Source organism: Dunckerocampus dactyliophorus, chromosome 20 (genome assembly GCF_027744805.1).
Source record: "Dunckerocampus dactyliophorus isolate RoL2022-P2 chromosome 20, RoL_Ddac_1.1, whole genome shotgun sequence".
Taxonomy (NCBI): Eukaryota; Metazoa; Chordata; class Actinopteri; order Syngnathiformes; family Syngnathidae; genus Dunckerocampus; species Dunckerocampus dactyliophorus.
This window is the reverse complement of record NC_072838.1, coordinates 6,075,711-6,100,360: the sequence shown is the minus strand read 5'-3', so window position 1 is coordinate 6,100,360 and position 24,650 is coordinate 6,075,711. Positions and strand designations below refer to the sequence as shown.

Genomic DNA, 24,650 nt, shown 5'->3' with positions numbered 1-24,650 from the left:
AAAAAAAATATGAGTAGGTATTTATGTACGTTATACACGTATATCAGGAGTGCACGCACTTTACCAGCATGCAAGTACAAGTCAAAATGATCTACCTCTTTTTCTATAAAACATATAACATGTACAAAATGTAACCAGTAAACTTGTAAATATTAATGATTAGTATTTCACATTTTCAAAGTTTACAGGTAATCAAAGTAGTTGCTATCATAATTCACTTAAATATGGAAATAAAGATAATTACACATAACTACTAAATAGTTGCGTACATAACCTGAGTACTGGTAATATGTCAATCAAATTAGCCATGTAACGTTCATTAGGGCACACAGTTCATGTATTACATCCAGTTAGCATTTGCTATCAAACATTACCGATATACAAGAATTTAAAATGATGATGCAAAAGACAATCCAGCCGAAGTCAAGGCAACATATTGAAAAGGTTTCACCAATGGGCACATTTTTAATTTCATCATGAATTCATAGTTTAAGAAGCGAACGTGTAGGAAACACTGATTTCTGTAGTGGAGTTCATGACGCAAAGCAAAGCCAGTAAACAATACACTTTACACGTAACTAGCCGCTACAAGTGAACAGATAACTTTTGTTACAGATATAGACATCTTCCGCTGAGTTAGTTCATCCATAATCAGAATAATAAAGATGAAAGTTGTAGCTTGAAACGCCGCGGGGGAGCAAGCGCCAATCAGGAGGGGATGTCAATGTCAGCTGACTGATGTCATATGACAACTACAAAGTGATTTACGCGATCTACCTGTAGCTCGCTATCGGCGTAATGGCCGCCCCTGGTATAAGTTGTACCTGTGTACCACAGAATTTTTCAAAGTTCCATATTTCTTACATTTTTCAACCAATCCGGACCACCCCCGAGACAGAATGTTCATACAATACTTTTCTACAAGAAAATATAAAACATGATCTCAGGTAAAAATTAAACCTAAAACACTCATACGTGAGAACAACGCTAAAAACGCACAGCAGTTCAGTACATCACATCACTAAGCCTGTCACCGTAACAAATTTTTCTGGTCTATAATTGTACTACGAATTATTGTCGATAATTGATTTAAGCAAAAAAACAATTTTGACCATTTTTTCAATAATTGTCATGAGGTGTACTACACATTTGAGCCACTAAATGGCACTCAAGTATAGTGTATGGTGTACCTGTGCACCACAGACTTTTTCCCATTGAAAATGAATAAGGGATTTTTCCAAAGAACCATATTTGTTACATTTCTGAACCAATTCGGACCACCTCCAAGACAGAATGTTCAAATCACTGGAGATTTTTTTTTTCTGCAAAATGTTTCGTCTATGCCATACTGTATGGGACTTTTCTCTGAAGATTCCCTCAGTTTAGATTCCTAAACTGTCTCTCACTCCTCAAATGCACGTCATGACGGGTCGATCGCGAATGGATCGGCTCTTAGAGCCGGATCTTTGAAATAAACTACAAGAGCCGATTCGCGTCGTTGGGAGCCGATTCGTTTTTCCTTGTGTTTTTTTACTGTAAATCACGAAACCTCCACCATTTGGTGATTAGGGTTAGAGTTAGGGTTAGGGTTTCCCTACTCCTATTTTTTTCTTATTCCTATTAGGATTGGATTAGGGTTAAGATTAGGAGGTTTAGGGTTAGGGTAACATTAGCATCGTGGCCATTTTCATTAGTTGTAGCCTTTTTTTCCCCTAAAAGTAAAGCTGTAATTCTTTGACGTCAGTAGTTTGTAGTTTGATTTTTTTCCCCTAAATTTCTTGTTAAACTTCATAAATGTTTTTTGGAATATTCTTTGTAATATTATGACTTTATTCCCACTTTTTCTCCAACCTATTTTCCAAAAATTACCATTTCATTTTGTTACTTTTAAAAAAGAACATATTTTTATTCTATATTTCAACACGACGTGACTAAAATGACATTTTTCCTCATATTATGACTTTATAAAATTGCGACTATTTAGTCACTAGAAGGCAATTTAATTTTCATAAAATTACAACTGTCTTTTTCCATTTTCCAACTATTTCAACTTTCTTCTTGGAACTTTTCTATTATGTCTGTGTAGGCTCTCAGTCGTACAGGAGTTGTCCATCGAGGGAAAGGCTTCTTGAGACGTCATCTGTACTTCTGTGAAGAAGGTGTTGGACGTTTCGCTCCTCATCCGAAGAGCTTCGTCAGCGAACTAATAAGTGCTGGTAGCCTAGGCCTTAAATACAGTAAGAGTGGGCGGAATTGGTGTGCCAACACCCTCCTCCTATTGGTTCCTTACACTAAGCCTGGGCGGAGTTGTGGTCTAATCCTCTCCTGCCATTAGCACCTCCGATAAACGGGAAGTGTCGCTCCCTGAGTTGGGTATGAACGACTCTGATACTGGCTCGTTAGCATCTATTGTTCTGGCTCGGCCCTGGCTTCACCTCATTTGCAAGACTAAGAGCTGTGGGTTTTGGTCTAAGTAACCTGCTGAACACAGGGTCCAAATTAAACCTCAAACCACCATTCCGATTCAATGATGGGTTCTGTTGTTTGACAAAAATAGCTTCCTTTACTCCTCTTTCAAACCATCTGTTTTCTTTGGCCAAAATCTTTACCTCGCTGTCCTCAAAAGAGTGATTGGTAGCTTTAAGGTGTAGATGTACTGCTGATTGAGGACCACTAGAATTGTCCCTGCGATGTTGATAAAGCCTTTTTTGGAGCATTTGCTTAGTTTCCCCAATGTAGTGCTCTTTGCATTCCTCATCTTTACAGTGGATGGAATAGACCACATTGCTCTGTTTTTGGTTTGGAGCCTTGTCTTTAGGATGCACTAATTTTTGTCTCAGGGTATTTACTGGTTTGAAATAGGTAGGAATTTTGTGTTGCCATAAGATCCTCTGGAGTTTTTCGGAGACCCCAGCTACATAAGGGACTAACCACTCCTCTCCTTTTTGCTTCTGTGGGCTTCTATTACGTTTTTCTTATAAAATGACTTTTTCTTGTTAGATTACAACTTTTTCCTCTTAATATTTTACTTTATTCTTGTGAAATTACTGATTTTTAGAAAGTGCCTTGGGCTGCAAATGGCTCTCCGAGTCAAAAACATTGGTAACCAGGGTATTATTTTTATTGTGCAAAACAATAATTGCCATTTTACATAACTATCCATATTGGGGATGGAGAGTGTTTATTCAAAACTACTCATACAACAAATTGTCACAAGATAGTAAAAGAGATGTTCCCACTGAATGCCGGGGTGTACTTCTCTGGAATATCTACAGCAGCCCTTGTCTCTTGAGATCTTCATAGGTCTTCTTATTGACAACATTTCCACTTGAGTCCTCATATTCTTCCTTGAAAACACACGTCATCCAGTGAGTATTACCGAGTTATCAATGATTTTTGTGCTCCGGTGCTTGCTTACCTCCGTGTCAGGCTGCCAACGCTCTAATGCCTTTTGGGACTTCAGTTTTGCCCACACTGAAGTTGGTGAACAAAAGTTGAAAGTTATGAAAAAAACAAACCTTCTTATGCTAATCCAACACATGCAATGCATCAAATGGATGTCAAATATACAGTATGACAAGAAAATTCATTTCAGAGTGGGTGCGTTGGTGTTCCACCTGTGTGTGGTAGCTTGCGGAGGGGTTCTACGCATTGGCACGTCCGTGTGGTCGCTTGCGTACGCGTTGTTACGTTTGTATGGTAGCAGGTGCACGCGTTCTATGCATTCCATTGGCACGTTCGTGTGGTAGCACGCGTTCTACACACTGGCACTTTCGTTTGGTAGCGCGCGCGCTACGCATTGGCACGTTTGTGTGGTAGCCCGTGTTCCACGCAGTGGTACGTTTGTGTGGTAGCAGGCACACACGTTCTACTCAGTGGCACATTCAGTGGCAGGCACGCGTTCTACGCATTGGCACGTTCACATGGCAGCAGGCGCATGCGTTCTATGCATTGGCATGTTTGTGTGGTAGCGCGCGTTGTACGCATTGGCACATTCGTATGGTAGCAGGTGCACGCATTCTACGCATTGGCATGTTCATATGGTAGCAGCCGCACACGTTCTACTTCGTGGCACGTCCATGTGGTAGCACACACATGCGTTTTGCACTTTGTACGCTTTGGCACGTCTGTTTTCCCAGTCCAGTAGCACGTGGACGCATTCTACACACTGACAAGAGCATAGCTGCAGAAAGATCCAAGTAGTCAAAGAATTACGGACAGGCGACTTAGCCTTAAAACTCTAAACACATGGTCACAGAGAAGCAGAAGTATTCCCACGCTGTTTAGGATTCTTGATGAAAAACCAGAAAATCAGACTGGGAATTGATGATTTTATGAGTGTCACGCAAGCTACACTAATGCATGTGTGTAAGTATTCACAGCCTTCGCCACTGATCCTGCTTGAGATGTTCCCACAGCTTACAGCTGAGCACGATGGCTGCACCCCGGCTCCTCAAGAGGATGCGTTAAATGCAAAAGACAAATTTTGTAATTGCTGTCAAAAGGTGCATCAACAAAGAGCAAAGGCTGTGAATACTTATGCACGTGTGATTGTTTCGTTTTGTTCACTTTTTAATACATTTGCAAACATTTCAACAATGTTTTTTCTCAAATTGTGGAAGCGCTGTAAAACGTCCGACTGCAGTGTTAACGTTCTTGTAAAAAGAAGTGTGTGTGACGTTCTAAAATCTACACTGTGTATGAAGATGGGACTTACAAGAGACAGCATCCTCAATCTGTGTGACATTAGCAAAGTGGGCTGTGTTGGGGATTCCAAGACAGCGCATACCATGGGCATGTCTCCACTCCTGGCCAGGACATACAAAAAAAAGGACATTATGTCAGTTGAGAAAGATAGAAGGCTACAAACATCAGTGAATGAGGCAAGGCCTTCAGGCTGTCAACAAGAAGAAAAAAAAGGTTAGTTTCTGGTTTTTATGCCATTCGTCCACGAGCATCACCTCGTGTTGCAGCATGATAATGCACGGCCCCGTGTTGCAAGGATGGCTACACAATTCCTGGAAGCGGAAAACATCCCAGTTGTTGCATGGCCAGCACAGTCAGCGGACTGAGCATGTTTTGGATGTTTGGATTGGCGTTTTTGGTTAATATTACAATAATACTGTCAGGAATATGGTTTGTTATTGCACTTTTAAAATTGATTTTCCTAATATTAGTTATAATTATTCACTAACACACATGTACAGTATTTCTGCTAAGATACACACTGTCACAGAGTCTTGCTGTGGTGATCTGCTCGGGGCTGGAGGCCTCTTGTCTCCAGAACTTCCCCTTCACATGCTCAGACCCGACAGCCTTGGGCGTCTGGGCTTTTTAAGCCTCTCATTTTAGGTTACCCCTCCCCTCACATATGCACATCTTATATACTTGTAGCAACACATTTTTTCCTGTAGAAGTTAAGACGCTGTCCGTTCAGGTTGTATTGATTTGTCTCCTTGCATGCATCATACCTCTCATTATTCTCAAAGAACTTGTCTTGTCTATTTTGAAGCCACCACAAAACGTTCCCTTGACAGATACGTTACATTTCTACCAGCCAAAAGCTTCAGTCGTCATATGTCAGTGTGTGTGACAAGTGGATGGAACGGCTTGCTGTAATCGTGAAAGTGTGAAGTGTAAACATTTGATTTGATTGCACAGGAAATACCGCAAAGTGTCGCTGGAAGGCTTTGGGTCCTCGGTAGGTGTAGTTTCCACAGATTTCACAGTTGTAGTTGATGTTCAGCCCGTGTAGTTTGTAGAGCCAGTAAGGAATTGGCTGGAAGGAATAAAAGCAGTCAGAAAGAGTAAAAGGTTGAGTCATGTGCCCAGCAGGGGGACTCTCATTCACACTTTGTTGACTCACATTCACATTTTATTATAAAAATTGTCGTAAAGCATATCAGGCAACCAGCTTATTTTACATTTTTCAAATCCACGCTACTATAATGACATTGTTCCTCATAATATTAGAAGTTTATTCTCCTAAAATTGTAACTTTTTTCTCTTAATATTATTTTTTACTTTATTTTTGTCAGCTGTTTTTCCATTCCTGCAGGGGGGGTGGGTGGTGGATTTAAACGTCCAACTATTTCAAATTTGTTCTGCTCGTAATGATGACTGTATTCCCAGAATATTTGGACTTTATTCTTGTGAGATAACTTTTTCCACAAACCTAATTATCCCAAAATTACAAATTTATTCGTTGCTTGTTTCTCATATTACGACTTAAAAAAGGTAACATATATATTTTTTAATATTTCATGCTACTAAAATGACATTTTTCCTCATAATATGACAAGTTTATTCTTATGAAATTGCTACTTTTTTTCCTCGTTGGAATACGACTTTTCCCTTAATATTTTGACTTTATCCTTGTAAAATTAGACATTTGTTTCCCCCTTTTCTGTTTTTTTTTTTTTTTTTTTTTTTTTACATTTTTCCAACTATTTCAACTTTCTTTTAGTAAATTAAAATGTACTATTATGGCTTTACTCCCACAATATTGGGACTTTATTCTCGTAAAGTAACTTTTTCCACAACCTAATTTTGTACCCATTACAAATTTATTTACTGTTGTTTCTCATATTACAACTTTAAACATTTTTCTTTAGTATTTCAACTTTATGGAACTAAAATGTTACTTTTCCTCATAATCAATTCCTGCTGCTCTTTTTATTTTATTTTTCTTGTTAAATTATATTTTTAGAATGTGCCAGGGGACAATAAAGAAAACATCCGTGGGCTGCACCTTGTACACCCCCATATAATCCCAAAACAGTTAATGCCAAAGCAGTTTTTTCACAGTTAACGTTGTTACTCAAGGCCACAATTAGTGCCAAATTCAATGTTTTTTGTGCTAGAGAGAGAGCTGATAACGCTGACAGACAAACCTTTCCTAACACAAATGGCAACACCTCCGGGTCAGAAGTAAAAAAAACGTGATAGGTGCATCCGTCGCTCGGGGGAAGTTGCAGGGATTGAACAAAGTAGCCAGATTGTGCATACCATAAATCCCGGTATATAAGCATCTTCTTTTTTAAACTTTGAACCCTGCGTCTTATATATCAGTGAGGCTAATTTATGGCTAAATTCTAATCTTGTGACATCTCCTTTACGTCAGAACTACTACTAATTGTTTAAATACTGTGCCGCTCGCAAGTCAGTCAGGAAACGGTAGCACTTTCTTTGGCCAATGACGGACTCACAACGAGCTTGTCAACCTATTGGAAATCGCAGGAGGTCATTACTCAGGATAACAGTCTGACTCACGGTGTCGTCTTACTAAGAACACTAAACTCATCACACAGCAACTTAACACTCAAAAGCTATACCTCAGAAATATACAAACATGTACCAATACAGTGTAAATTGGGGGAAAAAAACACTCAGTTTTCCCAAAATGCATTGCATCTGAGGAATGCATTCATTGAGGCGCTGCAATGACGTCAGCCTCCCTCTGGGTTTATACACCGGTGTGACTTATACAGTACACCGGAATTTATGGTAATATGCAGGGATTGGTTGAATGGGCACAATGAAAACATTATAAAAATCCTGGAGAGTCTGAATTGCGGTTGAGTACGGGCATGGATATGTAAAAGTAGAGTGGCCTCACCTTGCCGTCCCAACCCAGTGGCAGATTCTTCGGGTTGTAGATGATCTCATTGTCCTCGTCTTCGCTTTCACTCTCACTGAGCTGCTCCTCTTCCTCTTCTTCACGTTCCTCTCCAGTCCTGGCTTGCTTCCTCTGCACATTCTCGTGAGTTAGCTGCCTCTGCTCCTACAAAATGGACACGACATGTCGATGATGCCAAACGGGTGTAAAACTGGGTACCCACTGCCTTACAGTTGGGAGACGACCGCGACGACATGAGCCTTGCCGGCCCCGTGAGGACTAATTATCCATACTACATAGCAGTTTGGGGAAAAAATGGCTGATTCAAACCTAAAATGTATTCAGTCCATCATACAAATATTGCCTTACCCCAAGGATTTCAACATATTCGTAGAGTTGAGCCTCCAGGAAGCCAATTTCCTTGTTTCGCTCGGTGTCTCTGCAGATAAGGTGAATGGAAATTATTACCTAAATTTAACATTAGGCGGTTTTAGTATTAGACTAGAATTATTTACACCCACATACTTCTTAGGACCTTTAACTTTGGGATTCTTGGCAAACAGTGAAGGGTCTAATAATTCGAGGGATTTGCCTTTGGTGCCGAAAAGTCTCTGAGCTCTCTCTTCGAGGGTCCTGTCGAACATAAAAATAAAACATATTAAAATCAGATGTTTGGAATGCATGTTCACATCTTTTCATAAAACAACAAAGCAGCAGCACTTCAACCAACAACCCAACGGCCGCAAAATGGAAAAATCTGCACTAATTTGACAAGAATAAAGTGAAAATGTTCACAGAAAAAACGGGGGGGAAAAAAGACGCAATTTTACAAGAATAACGTAATATTATGACGAAAATATCATTTAAGTAGCATAAATTTGAAATATTAATGAAAGATGCTTTTTTAATCTGTAATATTATGAGAAACAAAATGTACAAAAGTTATAACGTCAAAATATTACGGGAATAAAGTCCTAACTACGAGAAGAACATTTCCCAGAAGAAAGTCGAATTTGTTGATAAAAAAATGTTTAAAAAAAAAGAAAGAGCTGTAATTTTACAAGAATAAAACCAAAATATTAAAAGAAAAAAGTTGTAATGAGAAAAAGTCATATTTTGAATGCATGCAAACAAGTTGAATGGGTAATACCAGTAATCAACACTGACATTGGACTATTATACAGTATCAAGGTGCACAACTTCCAACAATCACACCTGGAAGACAGATCACTCCTGTCATAACAGCAAACGTGGCTTGTAACATCTTTAAGAAAATATATACAGTCATGGAAAAAATTATTTTTTGTTTGTTTCTTCAGTTTCTTGTTCATTATAATGGCTGATACAAATAAAGGTACCTTTGCTTGGACAAATATAACGCTCACAACAAAAATAGCTCTTAAGAGTTACAGTACATTTTTTGGCAGTACAATGCTATAGCTATTCATGTAAGAACTTAAGTGATTTTGGTTATTATCAAGAAAACCAAAGAAGTTGCTACATATCAGCTCTTAGATTAAACTATTATGAGCTATATTTGTTATCATCATTATATTTGTCCAAACAAATGTACTTTAGTTGTACCAGGCATTACAATGGATCAATAAACTGAAGAAACAAGGGTGGTCTCATCATTTTTTCCATGACTGTACAGTAGTGCGTAGAGTCCTTGCAGACATGCTTACCCTCCACACTTGAGTCCCAATGCCATTAGAGCAGACTTAAGTCTATCCAGACCCAAGGAAGCCAACTCCTGTGTGACAAAATTACCAACTTATATTAAAATACAAGAACTAGATACTGTATACTAGTGCACATACAATACTCACAAAAACTAAGGAAACATCAAGTTGTGTTGCCCAAAATGTCTTACTTTTTGTGAGTTGTGTCTGTGTGTGTGTGCATATACACCCCTGATCAAAATCTTAAGACCAGTTAAAAAATTGCTAGAATTTGCATTTTGCATATTTGGATCTTAATGAGGTTTTAAGTAGAGCTACAATATGCAAAAACAAGAAGGGGGAGTGAGACAAAAAACGATTTATTATTACCATAATTGTGATTATTACCAATTATACTCATTTTCAGACATTTGTATTGAGTTCTAGACTTCTATAGAGCAGCTACACAAGATAACCCACACAGAAAGCTTTGTAAACCTTCCAGACCGTGCGCCTCTTCCAGCAGTATTTCCTTGAATTTCCTGCCTCCTGCCCTAACAGTCTTTCTGATTTACTCCATCCCCGGCCCTCCTCCCTCCAAGCTCACTCCGCTGTGGTTGGTCACACTCCCAAGCACTCCTGAGGGCTTCCAGAAACGTAGGTCCTTGCAGGCAATCTGCAGCCCATATAAGGAAGTCTGGGTTGCAGTGACCTCAGTAGAACGTTGTCTTAAAAAAAAACACAACGAGCAAAGCCATCCAAAACTGCTTTCGGGTCTCACTTCCAAATGCGCAAACCTCATTATCGGACGCGTTGGCATCGTTTAGCATGATAACACAACATGGTAACAACATGTATAGGTCAGAAAAGAGGGACAGCATAATAGGTCCCCTTTAAAGTGAAATATGCTGTTCATCAGCTGATCAAAACTTTAAGAGCACAGCCTGTAAAAGCCACATCTTGGCAAAAATGTGAAGTGAATGTGATGGACTGTTGCAGCACGCCACTGCTGCTGAGGTTGGACGCAGTAAGGCAGTCATCTGAAACTTCTTCAAAGGTCCTGAGGGTTATGGAACAAAAGAACCAAGCAGCAGATCCTCCAGCCATGAGTCAGAGAATCCGATTGGCTGTCCGTCAGGTCACGGGACCATACTCAGTCCAAATGAAGGTTGTTCCTGGTGCCGAATGTAGATCAATAACCATCACACGCCATCTGCGAGAGAAGGCTTTTAAGAAAAAAACATCTTCAAAAGGCCCTGTGTCCTTCAACGACACAAAACTGCCCCTTTGGAATTTGCACAAAAGCGGCAAACATGGGACGTTGAAAGGTGAAAGAAAGTTTTATTGGCTTCCTGGCTTCCTTCCTTTTCCCATCAATGCAACAATGGAACTTAAAGTTGTGCAAGGGCGTCAAACGGCAGCTGGCTATGTGGTGATGTTGCAGGTGGCATCCCTCATTTCTGAAGGTCTAAGTATGTGTGCCAATGACTGGCTTTTTCAACAGGCTTTTTCCGCCTGACAAGGGCCTTCTTCCAGAGGAATGAGCTCACGCTTTTGGACCATCCTGCATGTTCCCCTGATCTAAATCTAATTCAGAACATTTGGGGATGGATGGCAAGGGAAGTTTACAAAAATGGACATCAGTTCCACACAGTGGAAGCCCTCCATGAAGCCATCTTCACCACCTGGAGCAACATTGCCACTTGCCTCCTGAAAACACTGGCATCAAGCATGCCCAAACCCATTTTTCAGCTGATTAACAAGAATGGCACAGCTACTCATCACTGGCACCTTTTTTGAAAATGTTATTTCTATTTTAAGGGAGTTAGCTATTGTCTTAAAAAGGTCTGATCAGCTGATGAACACCCAATTTCAATTTTTAATGCTTGTTTGCAATAATCTTGACATTTTTCAACTGGTCTTAACATTTTGGTCAGGAGCATGTGTAGAATTGAGATACAAAACACAAATTTTTTTTAAATGCATTTTTACCTCCCAAGAAGAAAAAGCAGAGAGGTCCAGGTGAGCCCCAGCATGTGTCAAAGCACTACTTGTCTCTTTCTACAATCAAAGAAGGCAGTTGAAATAATCATGAACGATCAGACAGGATGATCGATGGAAGCCGAAACATCATCTCATAGAATGGAGGAGGACCTACAGGCCAACCTGGAAAGCTACCGCTCTCCCACTTCTTCTCAAAGTCTGACAGCACTTTGTCATAGAGGTCATTCTGATCCAGCAGAGGTTTGACACGGTCTGTGTAGTTCTGCAGGTACTCCAGCAGCATCTCCAAGTACCTCCAGGAAACATCACAGTACTACCACACATGTCCCACATCATTATGTACCTGAATATGGATATTAAGTTTACTTACTTTTTGTATTCGGCATTCTTCCTGTCTTTGGGGATATCAAAAAGCTGGTCGAATGATGACAAGTAAGTGATGTACTCAATTTTCTGATGGAAGAGGTGAATATATTGGTCAGAACATTCAAAACATGCACATGGACGGTGATAGAGCGTGATGCTGAAGGGTCAGAACCTCAGCTGCCTTCAGGTTGATGTACTTCAGGTAGCAGTCATGGAGATCGAGGTAGCGTCCATATCCTTCCTCGTCCGTGAATTCCACAAGGTCTGCAAAAAAGTAAGATCGTTAAGGTGTCATTGTAGGGTTATAGGAGGTTTAAGGCCAAACAAGCTAAATAATCCCCAACAATTACACCGGTTTTGTCCAAAGTGCAGCCCGGGGGCCATTTGCGTCCTGCTGCTGTTTTTTGCTTGTTTTTTTTTAATTGTCCAATGGAACATTCTGAAAATACAATTGAACAAAAAAAAACTACAACGAGAAAAAAAACAGCAGCATCAAAAATGTAAAAATCATCAGTCCTTTTAAAATGCAATGTAACAGGAAAAATTCGTAATTTTATGAGAAGAGGACAAATAACATTTTTCTAGCATAAAGTTGCAAAAAAAAAGACCTTCTAAAAGTCGTAATGTTATGAGAAACAAAAAACAACTAATATGGTTGTAATTTTTGGAAAATTTTGTTGTGGAAAAACTTTAGAGAATAAAGTCTAAATATTATGGGAATAAAGTCATAATTATGTGAAGAAAATTTACCAGAAAAAAGATGAAACATTTTAAAATAATAAAAAAATATACAACTAAAAAAAGAAATGGAAAAAACAGCTGTAATTTTACAAGAATAAAGTAACTATTTAGGGGAAAAAAAACAGAAAAACAGTCTCAGTAAGCCAATTTTAGTAGTATAGAGAAACATTTTTTAAAGACATAATATGAGAAACAAAACTATACTATGATTAAAATTTATTTGGAAAACTAAGTTAGGGAAAAAGTTATGTTATGTCAATAAATACGGGGGGAAAAGTCATAATTACACGTAGAACATTTAAAAGAAGATGGTTGAAATAGTTGGAAAAATTAAAAACACAGAAGTAATTTTTGGAAAATTACTTTGGGGTTGAATGTCAAAATATTATGGGAAAAAAGTTATATTTACAAGAGGAAAGTTGAAATAGTTGGAAAATAAAAAAACTGAAAAAAGTAAGAGGATAAACTTGCAATATGAGGAAAAATAAAGTAATTTCAGTAGCATAGAGCTGAAATATTAAAGAAAAAAATGTCACCTTTTAAAAGTTGTAATTTTATGAGAAAAAAACAAAACAGTTGTCATTTTTGGGAAACCGGGTTGGGGAATATTATGAGAATAAAGTCATAATATTAGTGAAACACAACTTATGCAGATTGAAGAAGTTGAAATATTTGCAAAATATTACAAAAAAAACTGGGGCTGGGCAATATGGACCAAAACTCATATCCCGATTATTTCGGTTGAATATCTACATCCGATATATATCCAAATATTTTATAAGCAGAGTGATTTTAGACAAAATCAAAGCCAAATATGCTTCTCAAGTTGTTTTATTAAAACAAATACTTAACACGAGGATTTTAAAGCTTCACGCAACATGCCTCTAAAATAAAGTAGGCCATTCTCTTTCTGAAATACAGCAAAACTCAAATATAAGCTTTTTTTTAACAAAGCTTTAGCTATGCTCAAATCCTCAGCTAACAACAAAAGAACAAAATATGAAGGAGTGCTCGGTTTAAGAGGAAATTTTAAAATGTCAGCAACTCAAAAATACTTTAAATTGGAGAGTAGTATTTTTTTAGGTAAACATTTTTAAAAGACACAAGTACTGTATGTCCTTATTTTGTGCCAGGAACACCAACCTGTCAATTCCATCAGGCTTAGCAACTGTCTGACTGACTTCCTTGTACTTTTGTGGTAAGGCTTGTCGTGCTAAATAATTGTGACTGCGAAGCTCGCTGGACATCGTGAGTCCGTCGTTTTCAGCAGGTTTTTAAAGCATTCATGAGGAACGCAACAGGAGCGCGGCAGACAGCTTGCAGCTTCACACATTCCTCGTATTGGAGTTTGTGCCAAGTTTTAAGGTGGTGGCAAAAATTTTTTAATGCTCTGAATTTCAAATACCTCCACATTACTGAGCTACCGCTTATTCCTTGCTGACTAATTCTTCCACCGCAGACGCCGTCGCTTCAACTGGAGCCGCCGGGCTTCTGCTCCGCCCCTCCTCCTCCATTCACGGATGTACAGCCATATCAACAATATGGTTGGTTTTGATATCATGCTTAAAGTAAATATCAAAATATCAATACATTGCCCAGCCCTAAAAAAAACCAAAAGCAAAAATGGGAAAAAAGAGCAAAGTTGATACTAATAGGCTTTTCCACCTACATGACAAAGCTTAATTTGTTTTCTTTCAGTATATATACAGTAACGTCTGAGCATATCTACATGTGTTGCATTACAAAATATCAAAGTGCCAAAGTAGCATCATTTCATTTTTCACTATGTGGCCCTCACTGGAAAACCGTTGGGACACCCCTGCTATATAGAATTCTAAGTTGGCAATTGATCAAGACCTACTCTGAGCCTCGTCACAAGGATTGTCTCTGGCTTTCATCAGCTCTTCAAACTCGGCAGACATAGGAATGGAAATCTGGAAGACAAACAAACCGTTTAAACAGCTTTGACATACTCACATTTACATACTAATGTGTGATTGGCGTGCCACTGATCACTTACTTCATTCGGGTGCTTTCTGTGAAACTCCTTTATCTGTTTAAGTCTGTTGTAGAACTCTGCAAATTCGTTCGGTCCCGAGATGGCAGCAAGTTCATCTCTTCTCATTCTGCCAAAAACACAGCAGGGGTCAAAGTGTGGCACAGTCCCCTCAGAGATCATCATACTGTTCTGTTCATACCAACTGTCACGAACGAAGGAGTGAACATTACCGTCGATAGCCACAAAAGGGCACTCTAGTCTTGGATTCGGTGATGGGGAATGAGATCGGGAGCTTGGTGAACTTGCTAACCGCTAACTTGCTTGTTTAACTCACTGGCTTGTTATGTTAATGTAACCTACTGAGCCTCCCAGGTATGTTCTTGATGCTATGGTGTAGCTAAATAAGTGTTAATGTGTTACATTAACATAGACGCTAGTCTTGTCACGATAAGCGATAAAACAATTCATCGAACAAGAGAGAAAACCAAGGTCCATCATTTTGACGCCTCGATAAATTGACATGTCGACATGTAGGTATGCCTGTTCCATTTCCTCGTCTCGCTGTAGCGCACAGGCTGGATGACAGGAGGCTTCACTCTGCTTGCGTGCAAGTGTGCAAATTAAGGGAAAGAGTGAGCCTCCTGTCAGCTATTCAGCGTCTTTGTCTCAGTACGTGGAGGCGGACGCTAGCTACGTAGTGATTGAATACACAGAGTGCTAGCTAGCAGTTAGCAAGCAAACGCTAATATGAATGAAAGCACAAACACATTTCTTTACGATGTCAACTTTATGCTACTAAAATGACATTATTTTTCTCATAATATTACGATGCTATTCTTGTAAAAGTATGACCTTTTCTCATTAGATTACAACTTTTTCCTCTTAATATGCTGCAGGATTACAAAACAACCGCGGGCCACACTTTGGACACCCCTGGATTAGCAGGATTAAGAAGACGCTTCCCGATCCAGAAATAAATTATAACTAATATAGATATTTTATAAACTGGAAAAACAAAGACTTACCCATCTTTGTCCTCATAAGAGTCCCTCAGATTGGCACTCACGTCCATGTACCTCTAGAAGCGATAGCAATGATTAGTACACATGCACGCAATCAATAATGCTGGCAAATGCACAATTTGTAATCCGGTTGGCTTTGCTGTTTGTCTGTTTCGTCAGCCCCATTCAAAGATTATGATTGTTATTAAACTTTCAGCTGTTTTCTGTATGTCAGTGTTGTTCTACACAGCTTCAACCTGTCAATCACATATACACAGGAGCAAAATCCATAAAAACATATAAAGCGATCTTGTAAAAATACTACAATATACTGGGCCTGTACGATAACCTTGTAAATTCAACGTTTTCCACAGAAGGCAACACACAAAAAAATAAAATATGCAGGGGCCACTAAATTTCATATTGTTCAGCTCACTTAATTGCATGCTAAAACCAACACAATGTAAGTGATATGATAATATAAATATATTTAATTCAGCTTTGTGTTTATAGGGGACAAATAGTTTGGAATTATTTTTATGAGGCAGTGTTTAATTTTGTGTCTACAAAATGCGGGCTCATAAAAATTAGCTGCGGACCCCATATAGCCCCCAAGCCACAATTTGGACACCCCTGCCTCAAGCAGTAGAAAATGAACGGACGGCTGTTTTGAGAGCACAATACAAAATAAGAGTAACTGTGCAAACTTTCTGACGAATTTTGTGTTTAAAGAACAAATTACTTTACAGAAGAATTTGATTATTGAAGAAAAATAAACATTACAACCGCACAAGCGTTTGGGTGGCCATTAGACTGTCTCCTAATTGCTTTACTTACATCTAACATGGATCTTGTCCGGTGATCCGAATTAATCTGTTCCCGCAACTGTAAAGAGAGAACACGTTCATATTTAATAAAATCATCCTACTAACAATTTGTCATGTGTCCAATTGCAATGAACAATAATGCTAATTTGTAGCATTTGGCGGAAAACTCACCGTCGATTTCTTGTGTAGTACTTCTTTAGTTTTAGCATCCATTAGCCTCTCTTTTTCTTCATGATAGCGACGTTGTTGCTCTAAAATTGTCTCCATGTCTCACACAGTTCGTGTGTCAAAAAAAACGAAAGACGCGCACAAGGCTTGAACAACAAAGCACAGTACTTGCTAGCGAATGCTACTTCCGGTACGTATGTTGTCGCGGCGCTGCACGCTGAGCGTACGCCACGAAAATGCTGCCAAAACAAACAAGAATAAAAAATAATTGTTCCATATGTTTTTTTTTCTCAACAAATGAGCCATGTGTGGTGTTGTTAAAACACGAGTGTTTAAAATGTAACCAAATTTTGCACGTAAGTAATTGAATAATTTTAACGTAATACGGACACTGTCGTGTAGCATGAGTAAAGCTCATGTTTATTTTGTTTTGCTTCAGGGTTCTGCATCATTCAAATTATTTTGATTACAAATGTAAACAATGTTTTAGAGACGATAACAACCTTTTACATGGTTTTGTGATATGTAACTAACTGAATTGATGCTAGCAGAGTGAAATATGAATCAAAAATATTTCGGAATTCAACATTGTCCAAAAGGAAATTTGTTTCAAAGGCATCTTGCTATTAACATCCCGTTATTATTAACGATTGTTATTTTTATTTCCCTTGAATCACACTGGTAAGTTAAACAAAAAGTTGCCAAAAAAATAACAACATCGAAAATTCCCTTTTTAAAATTTTTAATTGAACCTATTATACGGTACTGTATTTACCCTTAGGACCATATTATTGTTTATGTGTGTTCTGCCGTAAAATAAGAGTTCTGGTGATGGGAGCGCTAAAAATGATAGCGGACAGGAAGCGACGCAAGTTGGGCACTGCGAGTCGTTTTTGGCGTGGTACCCCGTGTTAGGAATATTTGTGCCAATTGTGATATAATTCCATCCTGCAAAAAAAAAACTGTTGTTCCGGCGATCCAGTCTGATGCACAGTGTTGCAATAACATGTATTTCATCGTTTTTAAAAGAGAAGAACTTTGGAACCTTCCTATCACGCACACTTCCTGACCAATTGTAGTTCAAAGAAGTACAAACTACAATTCCCATGAACACAAGAAAGGAAAAACGTCATCACGTTTTGTTAAGGCACGCTGGGTAATTTTGCTTTCTCTTTCCGGTTGATACGCCATCAAGTAAGCAAGCATTTGCGCCAATCTTTAACGTACAATCTATCCAAATCTTCTGTAATGTTCGACATCATCTTATTTTGCTTACTATGTCGTGTAGGCATAAGATTAGCGCACATGTTCGACTGATTATTTTTAAATAAATTGTATGCTATCTCTAGTTTTTAGAGCTTTGTGGATGCTCATCGTCCCGACATGTAGCTAAGCGGTGCTACGGGGAGGAACTATTGGCTGTGTTTTGTCTTTCTGTTTGCGCCTTGAGATGTAATATATTATATTCCAGACTCGGATTATAGTTTGTGTCGCTGTGTACGAGTTGCGTACGTGTTGCGTTGCGTACCGTTGGACAAAATGTTGTGAAGTAAACTGAAGCGGGTACACTACTTATTGCACCTACAATGCTAACTGCTACTATGATTTGGGAAATATATGGTGTAAAGCTGGGTCAGTTATGCAGAATATCACCCAGCCACCTTTGAATAAAACCTACAGCATGTTCTCTTGCATGCTTGTCAATGTATGGACGTTAACGGCTTCTGGTGTTAACTGATGATTTCATTCACAGATATCCAACATGGGGGCATATCGGTATATGCAGGAGTTATGGCGTAAGAAGCAGTCAGATGTGATGCGCTTCTTGCTCCGCGTGCGCTGCTGGCAGTACCGTCAACTGTCAAACCTTCACCGCGCACCAAGGCCAACCAGACCCGATAAAGCGCGCCGCCTGGGTTACAAAGCCAAACAAGGTGAATGAAATGAAACTTTAATCTTGTCCAGAAATATTGTTGTTACTTGAATCAGTTGAATGTGGCTGAGATCAGAGATTTGCAACTGGTGGGTCACGGGTCTTTGAATGCCTTATTTGTGTTACGTCGTTTAGCCATTTTTACGCTTGACAATGCTAAATTTAGACAAAAAAATGTAACGTTTGTTTAAATATGCATATTATCTGTGGAAAAACCACCATAGAGAAGCTGTGAAATTCAAAGCTTGACAATATGAGGGATTACTGTACATGCAAAACTACTGAACTGCAACCCGCAAGGCATGCTGGGTAACCTTGCAGTAGCTACTTTTCAGGTTGACGCTCGTCATTGAAGGGATAGTTTGGATATTTTGACATGAAGTTGTATGACATCCCCATCAGCAGTTACTTGCCCCTAAGTCCAGTTCTGGTTGGATTTTCGTGACAAGGAACGTAGTTCTGCTTAGTTGCTAGGTCATTTAAGTAAGGAGTTTGGCTTCTCAAAGCAACATGCGTTTAAAAGAGTAATACATTTGCGTCACAAAAAAATCTGACCCCACAAATCGCTCAGTGTTCTATTTGTCTCTCGATGTGTCACCTGGCCGTTCTCGTGTATGTGATGAAGACGCTCCCAGCTCCTTTCGTGACGGAGCACCACAGGCGTCTTGTTTGTGTTCCACAAAGAACTAAAAAATCCAAAGTATCCCTTTGAGAGGTGATGGATGGATCCTACAGAAACGACCAGTTGAGAACCACTGACTTGGATCATTTTTTGAAAAAAATGCAAATTGTTCATCTTTTTCCAACAGGGTATGTCATTTACCGTATCCGTGTGCGCCGTGGAGGCCGTAAACGCCCCGTACCCAAGGGTGCCACCTATGGAAAGCCAGTGCACCATGGTGTCAACCAGATCAAGTTTGCCCGCAGTTTGCAGTCCACCGCTGAGGTACGGCTTCCTTGAATTAACTGGTGCAAATGTTTCTTTTCCACTGGAGCTACTACGCACTACAGGGGTAGTACAGAACAGTAACACCTCAGTCGTTGCAGAAACCATCTTGGTATGAGCGTGGTGCCGGGTCGAAAGTATAAGTCCGAACCAATGTAGAACACTTTTATACTTAATGGATCGTGCCGTCTTAAAGTTGAAGACACTTGGAATTACCATTGCATGTCAGTAGTGTTTGTGATACGTAGTTGTTGGTGCGTGGCTGCCTGTATCAGCAGGATCACACATTTAGTTAGATTGGTAACTATAATGGAAAACAATAGACTCCATTCTACATGACTTGAAACTTTTGGTTGGGCTTTTTGGTGGAATATTTGTAGTTCTGGTTTTCATATACTGTCGTCATACAAATTACATGTAACAAGCTAGTCCATGCTAAATAACCCGCCATGGAGCCAAAGACGGTTGCCAGTGCCGGCCATTTTTATTAAAGGTGGGAAACACTGTTGAATTCAGTCTCACCAGGACCAGTTGTCTATAAATTACTTGGTATTTTGGAAGTCTAGAACAGATTAATTGGCCCTTTTTAGGAAAGAATTAATGACAAACGGAGATTCCGCTTTTGTTTTTGCTGCCGCATTAAGGTCCAGTCCACAAGGAACGTTTTCAGGTCAAACGGTAAAGTATTGATCATTTCAGCCTCTCTTCCACACGGGAATGAGGCTCTGGGTGCCCTGAAACTGTTCAATTTTTTAAGCGGCTTCCACAGTGTGGAAAACCTGATAAAAACCGCCTAATTGCATGTGAACAAGCAAACCACTACTTTCTGTGACTGGATGTGTACACTGGATGTGTACTGCTGCCGAAGAGCAAACTTACCTGAATATTTGGGCTGGCGTGACTCACAGTTGGCATTCTCTGGATTGTTTTTTTCCTTATACAGTACTCCGTAGTGCAGGGGTCACCAACACAGTGCCCACACGCACCAGGTAGCCCCCCACGACCACATGAGGTGCCCGCAGGCATGCTTTTCATTCAGGTTTTCAGTTAATTGAGGGCACTAGAAAGAAATGTATTCTGAGACATAAAATGTGAGTTGTGGGTACCAGCATTTTGTGAATGTTTTGGTTAAAAAGATATGAAAATTCTACAAAAATGAGTAGCTCGTGGCCATTTTCATTTTCTTAAAAGTAGCTCTCGCAAGGAAAAACGTTGGTGACCCCTGCTGTAGTGACTCGCAGAAGTAGAATTGCACTTCATCTGTCTGGACAAGCTGTATAAGCGGACAACCATGGACCTTGTGCGTGTGTGTCATCGTCTGCTATAGCAGGGGTCTTCTATAGCAGGGGTCTTCTATAGCAGGGGTCTTCTATAGCAGGGGTGTCCAAACTATTTCCAGCAAGGGCCACGTATAAATTTCTACTTAAATTATATATTTTTTTGTTACTTCATTCCTGTAATATTTTGACTTTATTCCCATATAACTTTCCTCCAACCATTTTTTTTTTGTTTCATATTATGACTCAAAAAAAAATTCTTTCAGGTCTGTGCTACCAAAATGGCTTTTCTTCATGATATTATGAGTTTATTCTGTAAAAAATGACAACTTTTTTCTTCCTCAGAATATACAAAAAAAAAATACTTTGTTTTTGCTGTTTTTCCACTTGGAAATGTTTTCATTTTATTCTTGTAACAACTTTTTCTGCAACCTATTTTCCAAAAAAATTACTCTCATATGAGGACTTATTAAAAGGTTACAAAAATATTTTTCCTCATTGTTTTCTCGTAAAATTGACTTATTCTCGTAAGATTACAATTTTTTTCTTTATTTCTACTTAATTGTAAAAAATTTATCTTATTCATCTTGTGCGTGAATTTCTGACTTGTAGGCAATGTGTTTCTGTCCCAGTAGGGGGCAACAGTTCTCTTTTCCTCCAACCGGCAGCCACAGATTGTCTGTGAAGGAGACGGATTGTGGGTTGAGAGAGGAAAATGGCGAAACACATGCAGAAATCGAGCGGAGACAAAAAAAATATAGGCAGCTAACACGGTCACGGAGCTTGTCTGGCGGTGGATCTTCCTTCAGGAGTGACGCGATTGCGAAAGATAGAGGTGACATGGGTGATGTAGGCGACGTACACACATGCAGTTGACAGTGGCAGCCGAAGCAACAAGCTAGTGGTTAGCATTGCTGAGCCATGTGGCGCGACGCCGGAAGCAGTTCAGAGTCGGGTGACTCAGAACTTAAAAGCTCTGCTCTGAACATGCCTGGCAGTCAATGAGCTTATGGGGAATTGCAACCACTCTACGGATCATAATCACCATTTGAATTGCTCAATTTTACCTGACAGCTTTTTGATTTTACAGGGTTTTAGTTGTTTTGGTCCAATGAATAATTTTGGTGTGCATTTTTCAATTTGATTTTGAATTTCCACTCTGGCCATTTTTTACAGGGTCGTGCTGGCCGTCACTGCGGCGCCCTGAGAGTGCTGAACTCCTACTGGGTGGGCGAAGATTCAACCTACAAGTTCTTTGAGGTGATTTTGATTGACCCCTTCCATAAGACTGTCAGACGCAACCCCGACACCCAATGGATCACAAAGGCTGTGCACAAGCACAGAGAGATGCGTGGCCTGACGTCTGCAGGAAAGAAGAGCCGTGGGCTGGGCAAGGGCCACAAGTTCCACCAGACCATTGGAGGGTCCCGCCGTGCTGCCTGGAAGAGGCGTAACACCCTACAGCTGCACCGTTATCGTTAGAGCGTGCCACATCTCTACTTCTGGAAAAAATAAAATGTTTTTGTGGTCAAATAACCTTGTCTCCATTTTTTTGTCTTTGTTTTTATAAACATGTTTGCCCTAAGACCAACTTTACATTTAAGTTGTGTACTTTTTGAATCAAACTTGTCTGTAATGAAATGCACTTGTTAAACACTTTAATATCCTCAGAAGGCCTTTGGATAAATCCATTACTGGCTTGTCACAGCAGTGAAGTAAATACATTATCATTGTAGATACAAAATACACTCCTGATCAAAACCTTAAGACCAGTTGAAAAACTGCTAGTATTTGCATTTTGCACATTTGGATCTTAATGAGGTTTTAAGTAGAGCTACAATATGCAAAGACAAGGAGTGAAAAAGTAATTGATTGAAAACAAACTGAAATAGGCTGATCCTGTTGAAAAAGCCAGCTGTTACCACACAGACGAGGGCCCTCAGTCATGCAACATCTGCATCCGTTTGACGACCCTGCACCACCTGAAGCTCCAGCGTTCCACTGAATGAAAAAGCACCCCAGATCATGATGGACCCCCCCCTTCACTATGCCAGGTAGAAAACATCTCAGGTGGGATCTCCTCCTCATGCCAGTAACATTGGAAGCCATCTGGACCATCAAGGTTACATTTTTTCTCATCAGAGAATAAAACTTTTTCCCACCTTTCAATGTCCCATGTTTGATGCTCCCTGGCAAAGTCTAAACGGGCAGTTTTGTGGTGTTGAAGGAGACGAGGTCTTTGAATTTGTTTTTTATACCCTTTTCCCGCAGATGTTGTCTGATGGTTATTGCGCTGCAGTCGGCACAAGTAAGGGCCTTAAAGTGGGTGGAAGACGGCCCTGTGTTTGGATGGACAGCCAATCGGATCCTCCGGCTCAGCACAGGTGTGACTTTTTTGTTCCGTAATGCTCAAGATCTTTCAAAAAATGTAGAATGACTGATTTACTGCACCCAACCTCAGCAGCAATGGCACGCTGCGAGAGGCCTCATTTTATCCAGCTCCACAATCTGACCACGTTGAAAAAGAGAAAGCTTCTTAGCTTTAGCCATCAGGAGGGCATGACAGTGTGAATGCCTGACAGAAAATGAACATTTTGAGCAGATTTTGGCTTTTATAGCCTGAGGTCTTAAACTTTTGATCAGCTGATAAACAGCCTATTTCAGTTGAATTGTTGTTTTCAATTAATTACTTTTTCAAAATGCTTTTTGTCTCAATACCCCTTCTTGTTTTTGCATATTGTAGCTCTTCTTAAAACCTCATTAAGATTCAAATGTGCAAAATGCTAATTCTAGCAATTTTTCAACTGGTTTTAAGATTTTGTGTATCTGTAAGAAGATAGTATAAATGAGATTAATAATTTCCACCATAAACAATGACGCTTTCCATTTAATAGAGCTGTACAGTGTAACTTCCTATCATGACATCTTCCAGTCAGCTCTTAGTGTGACTTTCTCATAATCCTATTGGTCAATTAGAAATTTTGAGGCGGGGTCTGGTTTCTATTGGCTGTAAAGCTTTGTAATGACATCGCAGTCATTCAAATCGAAAGGTGCATTCAAGGACACAGCCAGCCATACAAACCTTTTATTATTTTGGCCTCGCAAATACGTTCTTAGCTTTGTCCAGCTAGCTTGACATTTAGTCAAGGAAGGGATGCTCCAGACGTTTTGTTGAGGATTGATGTACCTTCCTTTGGATTATTTTCTGTCCTCAGTTTTATTTCTTTACACGTTGTCCACCATTTTAATCCGTAAGAACGATAACATAAAGGACCTTGATATTACAAAATTGTAATTTCCACTGTGTCAATTGTAACAAGAAAACGAAAAGTTAAGCGTTTTACCATATCAACACATTTATACAAGTAACTACAGCTGTTCTTCACATGTCAAAATCAACAAGTCACAGCATAACCATCATACATAAAATGTGACTAAACATGCAAACAACCACCATCTAAAATGAGGCGTACCTCCATCGCCCTCTGCTGGACGAATTGAACACTGCACTTAGCAAGCACGCTTCACCGCGAGTGTAACCCAGTTAGAACAACAAAAATAAACGAATAAAATGCATAACTAAATATGCAAATACAGCATACAACAAAACACAATTTCGCCAGACAAAGATCTGACCAAGTTTCGTGATAAAGCACTCACATGTGACTATCTGCGACACATGTGACGTTGCTGCTGTTGCTTGTCTGGTATGTCCGTCACTCAAAAAGGCCCGACTAGGAACATTTCTTATTAGATGTATTGCTAGTGAACAAACATCATTCGTGACAAAATGTGTTATTTTGTGTCAAACGTTACTCGCACGTGTCCACATATGTTGTAAACATGTTATTTTGTTAGCTTTATTACATAAAGGGTTGATTTACACCAGGGGTGTCCAAACTTTTTCCAGCGAGGGCCACATAGTGAAAAATGAAAGGATGCAACTTTGCCACTTTGGTATTTTGTAAAGCATCACATGTAGATAAGCTAAGACGTTAGATGTATTTCAAGAAAAAACTAAGTTTTGTTAGATAGGTGAAAAAGCTTCTTTAATAATTGAACTCTATGTTACTAAAATTACACTATTTTTCCTCATAATATTCCAAGTT

The 24,650-nt window shown here is 39.4% G+C and overlaps 2 protein-coding genes across 2 annotated transcripts; one reads left to right on the top strand and one right to left on the bottom strand.

Annotated features, from left to right (window-relative positions):
• Window positions 1-2,927: 2,927 nt before the first annotated feature.
• On the bottom strand, window positions 2,928-16,595 carry sf3a3 (splicing factor 3a, subunit 3). Its single transcript, XM_054764507.1, has 17 exons — window positions 16,389-16,595; window positions 16,228-16,275; window positions 15,415-15,467; window positions 14,411-14,516; window positions 14,252-14,324; window positions 11,822-11,913; window positions 11,654-11,736; window positions 11,438-11,576; window positions 11,272-11,340; window positions 9,304-9,371; window positions 8,144-8,251; window positions 7,988-8,057; window positions 7,619-7,783; window positions 5,669-5,779; window positions 4,718-4,808; window positions 3,419-3,474; window positions 2,928-3,347 (listed from the first exon to the last, which is right to left on the bottom strand). The coding sequence occupies exons 1-17, from the start codon at window positions 16,482-16,484 to the stop codon at window positions 3,270-3,272; spliced, it is 1,506 nt and encodes a 501-aa protein (XP_054620482.1). The 5' UTR covers window positions 16,485-16,595; the 3' UTR covers window positions 2,928-3,269.
• An 899-nt stretch (window positions 16,596-17,494) lies between these two features.
• Window positions 17,495-22,077, top strand: rpl15 (ribosomal protein L15). The gene is made up of 4 exons (XM_054764656.1): window positions 17,495-17,579; window positions 18,139-18,319; window positions 19,128-19,264; window positions 21,718-22,077. Exons 2-4 carry the CDS (start codon window positions 18,148-18,150, stop codon window positions 22,021-22,023), a joined length of 615 nt encoding a protein of 204 aa, XP_054620631.1. The 5' UTR covers window positions 17,495-17,579; window positions 18,139-18,147; the 3' UTR covers window positions 22,024-22,077.
• The last annotated feature ends 2,573 nt before the right edge of the window (window positions 22,078-24,650 follow it).